Raw genomic sequence first — 15150 nt, 5'->3', positions numbered from 1 at the left:
CCATTTTCTCCCATCCACACTGACACGGAGCAGCAGCATTTTAAAACCAAAATGACCTCTTCATTTTTTTCAAAATGCTCCGTTTTTGGAGCTCAAAAACTCTGGGGTAGTGTGGACGGAAGGCGTAACCGTAGCAAAACGTATGCGTTTTAAAACTAAAACATATTAGTGTAAACGGGGCATAAAAGATAGACCACAAAGACATTTTATACAATCATCACTTTTGTAAAGAGAAAACACAGACTCTGGATAAAGATATATCTTTGTAGTGTGCATCTACATGCACCCAAACATGCAACTTGACTGCATTCGAAGGCTAAAGCAGCTAAATATGTATTTTTTTAAAAAGGAGAGACATAATGAATGAGTTCCTCAAAGTCTTGTGAGTTTAATTAGGAGGCTCTCCTGTTCTTTCTGCGCAGACAGGGTTTCTTTTTGTTCTACTTCCCTTGTGAATTCTGTCACCGCTCTGCAAAATAGTGAGAGGAGAGACCTGAACACCATTATGCAACTTCTCAGAACAGACTGCTATTATTCCCCTAGTTTGGAAGCTTTGAAATGTCAAAAAACATCTTCTCGACCTGCGCAAACTGTCAAGCCTCTTGAGCATACATCAAGTTTTATAATGAAATAATACTATTACGCAATCAAAATACACAGGATTGCTTACAATTAAATTAGTTTGTCATGAGCAGCAGAGCCGGAAGTGTGTGTTTTGTGTTTGAGAGCTGGCTCTGATTAACCCTTTAGCCTGGCCTCCTCTCCCACCGATAAACACGGCTCTGAGGGCAAACCCGGGGAAACGGCACACATATGAGAAAGATCAGTCTCTTTTGCGCGCAGACGTTTGTCTATCAGTCCACAGGAACAAAGGAATATCCTGAAGGCCCACTCTTCCAGCGGCCTCTCAGACTGCTCACAAACACACTGGCACATTGTGTCTATCATCTGCACAGGTCGTCTTTAGTCTGTCTGGCTTCACTATGCTGGTGGTTAGCCGTGTATAATTAAAAAGAATCTTTAATCTGGTGGCTGTATGCAGCTATTATCAGTTAACCCTTAGAGGCTCCCTGCTGCTCCCCCACACCATTTAAAACCACATGTGAGGGAACCTTTCCTGCTTTGAAGTGAATGTTGACAACAGCTTCTGCTTTAGCTGTAATAATGCCACTCCTCTGCCACTGAGCTGGAATGCAGATCCTATGGCGCTGGATTTAACGGAAATGAAGAGATGTGGAATTACTCTATTATCTTCATTCAAACGTGTGGGCTAATAAATAAATAACTAACTAAGAATAATAATGGAAAATATTTCAAATGGCATCTGTCAGTGTGCTAATATTGAAGAAAATGTACCGTATGAAACCCGACGAAGTAGGAGTGAGTGATTACTGAGATAAACAGGCCTGCAAAGAATCTGCGCCCACAAAACAAAAACTCAAACACAAATATCTGAACACAAAAATTCAGCCTGTCTTCCTGTAATTGATTTTTTCTCGTTATAATTGCAGATGGAAAAAAAAGTTCCTTTCCTCTTTGTGAGCTTTGAAATACCAAAAGACAAGGAATGGCTACTCAACATGTGAAGATTTAATTTGTTTTTCTTCATTATCATAGCATCGTGAAAAAGTTTTTTATTTTAAATGACATGAATGCATCAGTTAAAGACGTAAATAAGAACTAGAAATGATTTGAATGAGCAAAGCCTTCAAGTTCAATTTCTCTTCAACACTTTTATACTACAGTTATCTAAAGAAATCCATCAATCTATCAATCCGTTCATGCATTATATCGTTTTGTATTTAATATCAATCCTATTTCATCACATCCATCAATCCATCCATCTGCAGAGTATATACAGGAATCAGAGAGTGAAATTCAATACCTTTTAAGACTTTTTAAAGACTCTTTCCATACATTTTAAGACCTTTTAACCACTTTTCAACCGGAAACACTGGTGAGATTTTAACTTGCAGTACATTTACTAATTATTAATGTAAGAAATGAATCTAAAACTTAACGTTGTTATTCATTTACTGAATAAAAATCTATTAAATCTAGCTAATTCGCCTATAGAACTGCAGTAATAATGGTGATGACTTGGTTACTGCAGTAAACAAAGCAGCATGATGTCAAATCTAGTAGGCTTTCATTGATTTCATAAACTACACAGCATGCTGATATTTGCAGACTTAATTCTGGCAAACTTTAGCATACAACCATACACTGCATAATCAAAAATGATATCAAATATAATACCTTGCAAAACAGCATTTAAAACTTTAAATACTTTTTAAGGGCCTTAAATTTCTCTACATTAATTTATCAACTTTTAATACTTTTTAAGACCCTGTGGACACCCTGATCTGTGTGTAATAATTCACTCCAGCTATATACAATACATATATGTTGAGATAATACTTTATTCTCTTTATTGCACGCTGTGGATGAGTAGCGGTTCTTGCCAGGAGAGGGTTAGCGATGGAGAGCAGGAGATCTGTGTGATCCAGCCGGTGCTGGCAGGAGAAAGAGGGGAGAGAAACAGAGAGAGAGAGAGAGTGGGGACGGGTGGGAGGAAGAACGGGGGGAGGACAGCGGAAGACAGCCACGTGGAGATTTCTCTCAGTAGAGCAGCAAGAGGAAGCGGAGCCCTGGGGTTAGATAAGTAGAACCAGGCCTGTACAATGACAGAGTGTTTGAACCGGCGGTCTGCTTTAAAACACAGGAAGCGACCGTCGGCACAACAATGGCCCTACACGGACAAACAGCATCTCTGTCCATCAACAAACAGAGCTCAGTGTGACTCTCTCTCTCTCTCGTAGCTGCACTGCTTGAGGAGGGAGAACCAGATCTGAGCTAATAAACTCTTGTTTGCTGTGATATGAGAGACAGTATATGAGTGTCATAATGGGATTCTCAAAGAGAAAGAGTTGTTTAATCTAGATGATTTTTTTTCCCCTCAAACAAGCCGTAGCCTCGCCTCTCATCAGTATCTAAAGTTCACGCTGACCTTTGAAGAAATCATTCTTCTCTTAATTCTTGTGCGTGTGTGTATACAATAAGATGAGCCTGCCTCCACCTGTGTGTTCTCCTCCCTGCGTCACCTCAGCTCATGTCGTACCAGCCCCAGCGTGCAGGAATGCCTGGAAAATGGCCAAGTCTGTGCTTGAGATGCACGTCAAACCCCGGCCCGGATCATCCCAGAGTCCAGCCTGGGAATTTACAGCAGCCATCGCAAAACATGGGCCCAGATAGAGACAATAGCACCTAATACGTATGCACACGTGTACAGGCCTTTGAAATCTCAACTGCGCACAGCAGCTGTAATCATAAGTATTAGGTGTAAGAGACATATGAGCTCAGTGAACAATGAGCAGTTTCTTCTGACAAGCTCCTGGACAAAGAAAGCTTTTTTTGAGCTCAGGCAAAGCTAAAGGAAATTTAACAGGATAAGTGATTACTCACATATCAATATTTTTATGATGATCATAAACTTTTGATAAACTTTAGTACTGTCTGTCTATTTATTTTATATTTTATTTATTTAGATTTTAGTGCATGAAATACAACACAGAAAAAAAACATGTATTGCATGCCATTTCTTTTTTAAACAGTGTTTTTAGAAAATTCGAGTGTGTACATATTAAAATGTACACTCACCGGCCACTTTATTAGGTTCACCTGTCCAACTGCTTGTTAACAGAAATTTCTAATCAGCCAATCACATGACAGCAACTCAATACATTTAGGCATGTAGGCATGGTCAAGACGAGCATTGGAATGGGTAAGAAAGGTGATTTAAGTGACTTTAAACGTGACATGGTTGTTGGTGTCAGGCGGGCTGGTCTGAGTATTTTAGAAACTGTTGATCTACTGGGATTTTCATTTTCAACCATCTCTAGGGTTTACAGAGAATGGTCCAAAAAAGAAAATATCCAGTGAGCTGCAGTTCTTTGGGTGAAATGCCTTGTTGATGCCAGAGGCCAGAGAAGAACGGCCAGACTGGTTCGAGCTGATAGAAAAGCAACAGTTACTCAAATAACTACTCATTACTTTCGAGGTATGCAGAAGAGCATCTCTGAATGCACAACATGTTAACCTTGAGGCGGATGGGCTACAGCAGCAGAAGACCACACATGGGTGTCACTTCTGTCAGCTGAGAGAACTGAGGCTACAATTTGCACAGGCTCACCAAAATTGGACAATAGAAGATTGGAAAAACGTTGCCTGGTCTGATGAATCTCAATTTCTGCGGCAACATTCGGATGGTAGGGGCAGAATTTGTCATCAACAACATCAAAGCATGGATCCAACCTGCCTTATATCAAAGGTTCAGGTTGGTGGTGGTGGTCTAATGGTGTGGGGGATATTTTCTTGGCATACTTTTTGATAATCTCAGACTGGTTTCTTGAGTTCACTGTACTTAAATGGCCTCCACAGTCACCAGATGTCAATACAATAGAGCAGCTTTGGGATGTGGTGGAACGGAAGATTCGCATCATTTATGTGCAGCCAAAAAATCTGCAGCCATTGCGTGACGCTATCATGTCAATATGGACCAAAATCTCTGAGGAATATTTGCAGTACCTTATTGAATCTATGCCATGAAAGATTAAGGCAGTTCTGAAAGCGGTCCTATTAAGATATACCTAATAAAGTGGCCAGTAAGTGTATATTTGATGCATTTGGTGTACAAATATTAAAATTATTAAAAACGTATCACAACTTCGAAAATAAACAAAATATATATTATTAAAGTATGACAAGATATGATTTTGTGTGTGTTCTGGTTTATGTGCTTTATAAAATTGTATAGTGACACAAGGATGACCTAGTGCTTTAACATGGGCATGTCCTTGTAACTCCAATTGCTTAAAAATCTTACTTATTTGGGTCTTTTGACATTAAAATTTAGCAATTTTGGTTTCATGAGAGGGTTGGGTAAGGCCATATAGTAAACAATTTTTAAAATACATAATGTCTATGCGGAGTCCTCATAAACCACATTTGGAATTATGCGTGTTTGTGAAGCTATCCATAATTATAGCTGATCTTAATTGTACGAGAGCAAACAAAGCAGTGAGTGTAAAAGTCAAGGAGACTGGCTCTTTGTAAAAAGTAAACAGGTCAGCAGAACCCGAATCACTCGGCATGATTAATACCAATTCCAAACGGCTAAGAACAACACAGCTTTGCCTTCCTGTTAGAGGCGGCGACTTCGAAATGGTCTTATTTGTGCGGCTTTACTTGTCTTACATAAGTAACACATTTTCTCTTTCAGATCAAGATTTACTTCGACATTTGTTTTTAATTGTTCCTAAGCCTCTCCTTCAATCTCTGATGCCGCTTTTAAGTTCATGCTTGAGTCAAATAACAGTAATCCGGTCCCTGGACGGAATTAGTTGCCATATGAAATTTCTCAACAAGAGGCTTTTGGCTAAAGGAATAAATAAGGAGAAAAACCTTCAGACTGAAGTTCTGATAAGCCTCTAATGCAGTAATCTAAACATCTGTTATCTTTAAAACAAGTGACATTGTAATTCCCAAAAAGACAAAGACTCAATCTCTCTGACTCTCTGAGATCTTTGTAAAAAAAATGGATGAAACAGAGAGAAGGGCAATTTAAAAGTGGTTTGATTTAAGCAATGCACAGTGCCAAACAACTCTGGAGAAAACCAGAACTGGTCTTCGGAGCCAGCGTTGTATTGTGTTACAGGCCTGATGGTTTTATTTGGACCCCATTCAGTCCCGTTTACAGAATCCAGTGATGTGATCAGTTACATCATCAATAAAGGTCTAAAGAGCCGCTTACCGTGTGAGCCAAAACAGTAGCGCTTTGATGGGAAAGCTGGCTCTTTAAACCACGCACACGCTCCGTGCTAACAGCGGGGAAACCCAATCCTTGCATGCTGTTTTACCACTCAACTTTTACGTCTTCTACACGAAGGCTGAAGAGCTTGTTTGGAGTACTAATTAACTCAAAGCTGTTGTATATTAAGAGCACTGGGCATTTTTTGTAGAGCTAGTTCTAATGAAAACAGAATGCCAGAGAACTGCATTAGCAAGTCGCTTCTTCCTCTTACTTCCCAGTGCATTCTAACTCTTGTATTTCGACTTTTCCTTCTTCCTTTTACGACAAGCCATGGCCTCTGGAGGCGGAAGTTAAATGGGTCACAAAGGGAGGCAGTGGTAATGATATATGGAAACAAAGTCGGAGAAGATAAAAGGAATGATAAGATAGAATTAGTCCTATGACTGACTTGCTTGGTGTTTCTGGTGGTGTTCTGGTTTAAATATTTGTGATTAGGAGACAGTATAACAGCCATTAACAGCAGCAGATGGAGACTGTCTCTTATGTTTAAATCTTGGACAAGTGGTTCTTCAAGAAGAAGGGGATTGATGTCCTAATATCTATTGGCAAGTTACAAAAACAAGTAAGTTACACTGTAAAAAATATAACAGTTTAGTTTATTTACGGTTGTGAATTTCATAATGGGACCTCGATCTCTGCTCTGTCGATTTTTGATGTTGAAGATTCAACTCTATACTTTTATTGGCTTTTATTGGTATTTTAGTAGTTTGAAATAACAATGTATAAGAAAATAATATAGAGCGAAATAAATAAAAATGTACCGGCAGCTTATTACAAGGCTTTTGCAGCATAAAATACAACACTAACCCAGACAATATATGACTTTAAACTATTAAAAATGTTCATAAAAGTCACTTTTTCCAACTTTTTATTGTTCAAAGTTGTCAAAAGAAAGATCAAGGTCTCGTAATGTGATTCAAAAGCATAAATAATAAAAAATTAATCACAAAATACGGCAAACTGTTAATTCATGGATATTTTTTACTTAAAATAGTTAAAATGGGTTAATATCTTAATTCTGGATTATGAAAAAAGAAAAAGATATCTTAATAAATAATATTAAGACTTTAATCTCGCCAAAATTCATTTAATAGTTTTTTTTTTGTAAGCTAAAGCAGTAATAGTGCAGCAATTTTACAATTAGAAAAGATGTATTGTGCTTTAATTAGTTTCAGTATTCCTGAAATGGTAAAGAGTCTTCAGAGTCACATGATGGCACAAAAATCCCTGTAAGTTTTCTTCTGGTGCATCAGAATTTTTTTTTTACTATAATCAATATGAAAAGAAAAATAAATGCATCGTTTAATATTTTTAAGGGAATTATGCCTGCTTTATATTTCTGCGTTGAGTGATTGGCGTAACTACAATGCATGCATTGCGCGTTGCCATGTATTTATACTTCTGCGTGCTGTTTGTGTTGCTCTGCAATAGAACTTCCGAAATGCTAGCTGGCAGTGAGGTTTTTATGTTCCTCTGTGTCGAGTTTCGTCGCTGGTGTTTTGTTTTTCCTGAATGCTACCTTAATGTACAAGTGGCTAAAATTCGCTTATTTTGAGGCAAGAACCGGTGGACGTGCAACAACTTTAATGATAATGTAAACACAAAACAAAAGTTTCCATCTGGAGCTCCTTCACAGGACTTGACACTTGTAAACACTCGCTCCAACAGGCTCGCGCAGCTCTCTGCCCCGCCCACACTCATCAGCACTACCAAGCTGACCAATCACAGAGCTTGCGCAATGTGTTGTTGCGATGTGTACATTTTTTGAGAGGTGTGCATCAGCGACGGCCAAGGCGAGGGGTACACAACCACATGAAGGCTGCGCTGGAGCATATGCGTGTGCTTTACGCAGAAGTATAAATCAGCCCTAAGTATTCTTAGATGAGTAGAATTTTCAAAAGAACAGCATTTATTTTTATTTCAGCTAACATTATTAATATCTTTACAGTTACATTTGATCAATTTAACGTTTCAATGCACAATATCACAATGTAATAGTGAACAGAAATTCTAGCTTGTTACTGTAATATCTATACTGCTATGAAAGCTTAGCTAATGTCATACATATGAAAAAAGAGCTATTCCTCAGTCATGACAGTATAGTGTAGGCCAGCTGTTTAAGATCAGCTCTGTTCCTACTCCAATATCCAAACCAAGTAGCCTCCACTTCTAAACATAATTAAATTGTTCACAAGAACTCCACTGCTACCTGAAAACTGTCAGCATGTAGAGGCCTGTCTACTAGAAGGTGCAGAGCGCTACTTCTCACAGACAGGGTGCGATGGAGTGCGCCAAAACAGACGGTAGTAGCACAGTGGCTAGTTCTGCGGACGCTACAACAGCGGGAGCCTTTAACAGATTGGGCCTTTCTCTTAAGAAGTGCGCTTGAAAGAGGTTTTACAGCCGAGCTATAAATCTGTCGCGCTTCAGGCTGTGTAAATAAGACAGTGGTTTGTTTTTACCTGACACATCTGAGCAGAGAGAGAAAGAAAGGCTGATGGTTAACCTCACAATGATAGGTAGAGCGTTGAGAAGAAAACCGGCCTGGATTCCTTTCCGAGGGCCTCAAGCTCTAGGGCTTTGAAGTGTAAGTCAAATGCAGAGGAAGATATGAGACGTGAAAAGTGAGGACTGAGAGGACAAGAATGAAAGAATGTGTAAAAAGGGATGAAAAATGAGAGAAGACCAGCTGACGTACTGAAAGGAGGAGTGGAGATCCTTGTACCTGTCTCCAATGAAAGCGCAAGAGAAAAAAAGAGAAGAGGAAGAAGATTCTCCAGGCACAGACTGCTCTCATTGCCCTTGGCTTTTATGTGTGTATGGAGTGTGTAAAGACCTTGACCACTGCCACTGACCAGCTTGTGTACGTCCACGTCTCCGACTGGGTGGTCCACTAACCTTGCTTGATGGAGCACCACATACCACACAAACCAACATCACACACACACACATACACACAAAGGCACACTCATTCTTCTGCTGCATCTTTCCCCCTCCGTCTTTCTTCGCATATACGTCACATTTATTTATGGCGCTCTTGTAAGCATTCTCTTTATTCTCCCTCCTTTCCATTTTTTCATTTCATATAATTGCTCGATGGAGGGAGTGAAAAAAAAAAACGCAATCCACTTTGTGGCGAGAAAACGGATTTGGGTGACCGCAGTGTGTACTTTGCAACTAATCCAATTCAATTATTTTTAAGCAAAGAGCAAACTTTTCAATGAGCCTATTCTTGAAGCGCACTTACAAAGAGAGACCTTCAAAAGATCACTCAAACTGACTTAAAGCAAGCAGCAAATATTTGCAAAAGGCAAGGTTTGCGCAATTTACATGTCAACACGCCATGTTTACAGGACGGTCAGCCACAGCGGAGTTAAGGTGCTTTCACACTTGCACTTTTGGTCCGCACTTGGGTTCATTTGACATTAAAGTACGGTACTTTTAGCTAGTGTCTTCTGAACTCAAGTGTGCACCCGTGAACTGTACTCGATTCCGAGTCTAGGGTACGGTTCACTTCTGATTTGAATGTAATAATGGTTGGGTCGATAGACGATGATCCATCGCTGATCGCGATCCTCCAACCCGCCCCCGTTGCAGCAGCAACCTACTCACTAAAAACAAACACTCAGGCCCCGTTTACACTAATAAATCTTAGTTTTAAAATGGCATCTTAGAACGAACACGATCCACGTCCACACTGGAGTTTCATCTAACATTTCTGAACAGCCCTCCATCCACACTATACCACTGAAAATCACGTGACCACACACACACACATACACACACTCTGGCATGCGCTGCAGCAGCATATGCGCATGTCTGAGCTCCAGGCAGTCAGTAGGTGCTTTGAGCACAAAACCCCAGAGGACAGTGCATGTCGAACAGTTTATCAAGGATGTACCGCTGGATCGCATCTTACTATAGTTGTTAAACGTGATATGTAATCTTGTCTCTATCTAACGACTCTTCTGTCTTTTGAGCAGGTAAAGAATCTTTCGCTTTCACACTTGTATTTAGTAATTTTACAAAATTAGATACTCAGATACTGTTGGTTGGCTCCTGTTGGTTGTGCACCTTTTTTACCAACCAAGTTTGACGCCATTATAACGACACAGATCACTCTGCCTGTTCATGCCAGAGTCCTGCTGAAAAAAAGAAGTGAACCGCCAATTGTACAACAAACTTTAGTTTTCGTAACGTTCATTCGTGTGTGTATGTCTGTGAATCACCTGGCTTGGTGACAAGCAGGACTGATCCAATGCAAACAGTGATAATGTCTGCTTGTCTCCAGCAAAAACGACTTCTGCATACATTGCGTGAAGTTCTGAACATTTGTAATTTTTTTTGCGGCAGATAGACGCAAATGGCTCTTTGTATTTTGTCACCTAGCAACAGCTGTACACAAAACAGCAGCTTGATGACGCTGGGGTTCAGGAGAAAAAAAGACAAGGTGAACACAAACCAGCCGAGAAAGTGGTAATCGAATTTGGGTTCGGTCCAGCCAATTAAACCAAGTGTGAAAGCACCCTTAAAAGCAAAGGAACGCAATTTTTTTCCTAATATCGGACAGTGGGAAACGGGGCTAACAGTAGCGCTGTTTTTTCCAAAGCCGCTGCCACGTCACCGCGCTGGGACGGTGTAATTTCAGAGGCATTTATCACCGGCTTTCATGTCTCAAACCCTTAGGGCACTTTTCCACAAAACATGCAAACAGGCACCACTTGGTGTCATTAAGCTTTCTCTCATTTCTCTTTTTTTCTTCTTCTCTTCCTTCATTAATTAGGGAGTGATAATTATTCTACGCATCTATAGCCCCTTCCGAATTACCATCGGCCAATTATCCTGATTGGTGACAGTTGTAACGTGATTGATGACAGTTGTAAAAACAAAATAAAGGTTTTTGACAGAAGAGGAGATGAAGACGTCAAAGTCGAGCACTGACCTGGATCTGCTGCTGGAGGAGATTGATTTTGTGCTGTTGCTGCAGAAGTTGCTGCTGTTGTCTGGCAATCTACAAAAGCAGAACAATTTGTTTAGACGAACGCCAAGAAAGACTGGCCTAAAGCGTTAAAAGTATGTGCATTATCGCAGCTTATGAGAGAGCAACCTGATTTATTATAGCATGTATTTATGCAGACAGATAATGCGTGCAATCAGAGCTTGTGGGTAACATCTCTGGTCCACCAATTGACCCTAATGACTGTAATCAGGAAGCTGCTAATGTGCATCAAACCCAGCTCCGGGCCGGGCCAGGGCGATGCGCCGCAGGGTGAAAGACTGGCATGTTTATGCAACCTAGGAGTGGTCGGGTCTGCCCAAGGGTGGGCTCTCGACGTTAAACGAATCCCATCCACCCTCCCTCTCTCCCCAGCCTCTACAGACTCCCGCGTTCCTCCTCCTCCTCAGTTAGCCTGACAGCCTAGGTTTAAGTGTCATTTAATTTTCATTTTCAAATATAATTACAAAGTGTTCACTGTAAGATATCACCCGTCTGCAAATGTGTCAGGATTAATTTGTGCTGGCTTCTTCACTAGTGTCAACAGTTAATTACTGTGTCGTGTCTGGATGGCTAAATGACATCCTAACTTCAGGCTCCCCCCCACCCACCCTCTCTCGCTAGCTCTCTTCTATCCTCTCTCCTCCATTTTGTTTGTCATTAATGGAAAGGGATGCATTCTTGAGCGTTTTGCCAAACAGTAAAATCCTGCAATAACCATCCATTAAAATCAGCTGAGCATACAATGAAGATACAATCCTCATAAAGTCGGAGAGTCGTTAATAGGACAGATTCCGAAGCGTGTGCATTCGTTTCAGGTAAACCGCATTAATATGCACCTATTCATCTGCATAATAAATTGACAGCAATTATATGGTTTGGCTATAAAAACAGAGAAGATGTAGATGGATCTTGTGCGACATTAACGGAGCTCATGAGCTGCTGATGCATTCAGTACGCCTCATTTGCTTGATCTACACATGCTGCTCATGCAAACTTTGATTTAATAGTGATCAGTTTCCCTACCAATTTACACGCTTCCATATTTCATTAATTATATACAATAACTGTTACTTTGCACGTCCGTCCTCGCAAACGCAGAGCCTGATTTGTCAAGGAGTGAAACATCAGGACATAAACTAAATCAAAATATTAAATCGCTAAACAGAAAGACTCATTACATATATAAAAGCATAGAAGAGCAATCTTGTTTTAAGTGCCTCCTCTGATAAATAAGACCATAAAATGAGTGCATGCGATGCATGGCTGATAATATCATCATTATGCTGGCTTTAAACAAAACAGGGATGGTTGCAGAGATGATGCAAGTGTTGGCTTGGGGAAAGTGTGGGGAAATTGAATTGAATTGGCATCTCCCTATAGGATATTTAATTGGAATGACAGGAAGAGGAATTGAATAAATTGTAATTTAATGAATTCAAGACAGGCAATGAATTCTGTCAAATTATTCCACACTGGTCAACAAAAGTGCATTGAAATGTTTAATTAAAAGTGAACAAACTATTATGATATCACGATCTTTCAGCTTAAGGTTTGAATATAACATGGAAATAGTTTACTTTATCCGTATTTTTGTCTCGTTTTCCAATGCAAATATCTGAAGACAGTATTTCTAAAGAATTTTATATTTCACTATAAAAGCAAAATGACAAAATATAAGGTTTTGTTTTCGGTGAAGAAATATCAATACATTGATATTTGACAAAAAATATCAAAAAAGGGAAGCTGATTTAAGCATAAACTCTTACTTTATTTCTCTTTCTTTCTTTAATTATTTGTTTGTTTATTTGTATTGCAAAAACAAATATATGTAGGAATATTTGTATTTATCGATTACATTTATTTGTTTTTTTTTTTTCCATGAGTTTTCCTCATGAGATTTTATGCTTGGATTAAAGACCTAAATTGTGAAAGGGCAAATTAAGATTTTTAAAGACACTTTTAAAATCTGATAAATAAAATTTGAGGCAATGAATTGTGTGAAATTCTTCCACACTGGTCAACAAAAGTACATTGAAATGTTAAATTATAAGTGAACAAACTATGATGATATCACGTTTTTTCAGTCTAAGGTTTAAATAGAACATGGTAATAGTTTACTTTATTAGTATTTTTGTTTGCCAATGCGAATGTCTAAACATTCTTATAGATATTTCTAAAGTAGTTTATCTTTCACTATTAAAGCAAAATAACAAAATATAAGAGGTTTTGTTTTCTGTTTACAATATCAAAATAAAGAAGGGTTATGATTAATACAAGAACAGATATCTAACAACTGGCTCAGAATAAATTTCACTGAAAAACTAATTTTCATACCACAAATCACTGATTACTTCTTGATTTAAGCATCAACTTTTTATTTATTTATTTATTTATTTATTTATTTATTTATTTATTTATTTATTTATTTATTTATTTATTTATTTATCTGTATTGCAAAACAAAGATATGGAATATTTATGTATCGAATCCATTTATTTATGTTTTTTGTTTACATGAATTTTCCTCATGAGATTTTATGCTTGGATTAAAGACTTGTTTAAAGACACTTTTAAAATCTGATCCATAAAATTTGAGGCAATGAATTGGGTGAAATTATTCCACACTGGTCAACAAACTATGACAATATCACAGTCTTTGAATAGAACATGGAAATAGCTTACTTTATCAGTATGTTTGTCTTATTTTCCAATGCAAATGTCTAAAAATTCTTATGGTATTTCTTAAGTATTTTACATTTCACTTTTAATAACAAAACATAAGAGGTTTTGTTTTCTGTTAAAAATATAAAAAATGATGCAAATATATGATTAGTACAAGAACAGATATCTGAAAACCTAATTTTCATACCCCAAATCACTGATTACTTCTTGATTTAATCATCAACTCTTTATTTATTTATTTATTTGTTTGTTTGTTTATCTGTTTTTGTTTGTTTTTTGTATTGCAAAACAAAGAGATGGAGGAATATATTTATTTATCAAAAAAATATGTTTATTTTTCCCTATGAGATTTTATGCTTAGATTAAAGACTTAAATTGTGAAAGGGCAAATTAGGATTTTTAAAGGCACTTTTAAAATCTGATACATGCCCATTACTGCAGGTGTTATCTTTAACTTTCTTCGAGTTGCCTTGGCAAACTTTTTGTATTCTAGCAAATTTTACTTCCTTGCATTCCAAATTCAATTCTGTATCCTGTCCAGAATTGACTTTAACACTGATTTATTCAATTCTGAATGGTGCTCCACCCTGGTTTACACATTCTCACCTGCTCTTGCTGTTGGCGTGCCAGCTCCATTTGCTGACGCTGTTTCTCCATCTGAGAGGCGGCCAGTTTCTTCTGCTCATCATGGGCTGCCAAAAGCTGCTCTCGTAGACTGATGAGCTGTGTGATCATGGTGGAGAGTTGTCGCTCCTTCTCTGCAAGACTTTCTGGAGTACCTGCGACAAAACAAATGCAGTCAAAAACAGGGAACAAAATGAAAGAAAAAAAAAAACACTTCACAACCCTGCACCCTCTCCCAGCAGTGAGAAGAAAAGGTTTACATCTCACGTTACATCAGCCAGATGTCCCTCACCTCTTAAATATAGTCTCTATACCAAGGCAAAGGTCAGTTTTCCTAGAGACAGAACAGCAAACAAAGCAAGTGCTGGAAAACAGAGCCTTGTTAATTGATCTGCGCTTCTCGGATATAAAAAGCTCCCACAATCAAGAAGCTCCTGGGATCAGCAGGTTTTTTTCTTTTTTTTTTTCAAGAGAGGGCAGGACAGAGCCAGCAAATGCTGAGCATCCAGTACGTCTCAGTCAAGTGAATTCCTCAAGACCACAGGAGGCGGTCCAGGAGGCTCCGTCAAAGCCGAGAATGGTGTCTTTCAAACAACCAATGGAAAAGCTTCATTAAAAGTGCGAAGGTCGCAACTCCCTCGCTCTCTCTTTCCACTTGTGGTGATCGCGGCTTCTCGGAGAGATGGTGAGGAATGGAATTGTTCCTATTAAATAAGAGGGGCTGTCACAAGACGAGTGAAGGTGCCAGATTAGTGACAGACAATACAGGGCAAGTGTAGCGACAGTTGCACGACTGGAGGCACCGCCATGTAACGACTGCTCTCATTTCTCATTAAGGGAGGAGCAGACGCAAACACCTCGGAGCTGACGTGCCTCTCACAAACAGGGTCACCGTCACCTCTGTATCCTCTCATTATCTCCCTCACAAGCATCAAACAGCAACGCTACCATCGCATAATCACACCAGACAATGT

The 15150-nt window shown here is 38.9% G+C and overlaps 1 protein-coding gene across 12 annotated transcripts in view; it reads right to left on the bottom strand.

Moving 5' to 3' along the window:
- sox6 (SRY-box transcription factor 6) overlaps positions 1 to 15150 on the bottom strand; it is a 199845-nt gene that overhangs the window by 69861 nt on the left and 114834 nt on the right. For 10 of the 12 annotated variants that reach the window (XM_056461449.1, XM_056461456.1, XM_056461450.1 and 7 more), the window contains 2 exons: positions 14159 to 14331; positions 10815 to 10883 (listed from right to left, as the gene is read on the bottom strand). In XM_056461449.1, coding sequence (XP_056317424.1) covers positions 10815 to 10883; positions 14159 to 14331 — 242 coding nt within the window. The remainder of the gene's footprint in view (positions 1 to 10814; positions 10884 to 14158; positions 14332 to 15150) is intronic. The other 2 variants (XM_056461452.1, XM_056461458.1) reach the window with 1 other exon arrangement.

The sequence above is a fragment of the Danio aesculapii genome, chromosome 7 (assembly GCF_903798145.1).
Source record: "Danio aesculapii chromosome 7, fDanAes4.1, whole genome shotgun sequence".
In the NCBI taxonomy this organism is placed as follows: Eukaryota; Metazoa; Chordata; class Actinopteri; order Cypriniformes; family Danionidae; genus Danio; species Danio aesculapii.
The sequence above is the reverse complement of the archived record's forward strand: the minus strand, read 5'-3'. Positions and strand labels throughout refer to the sequence as shown.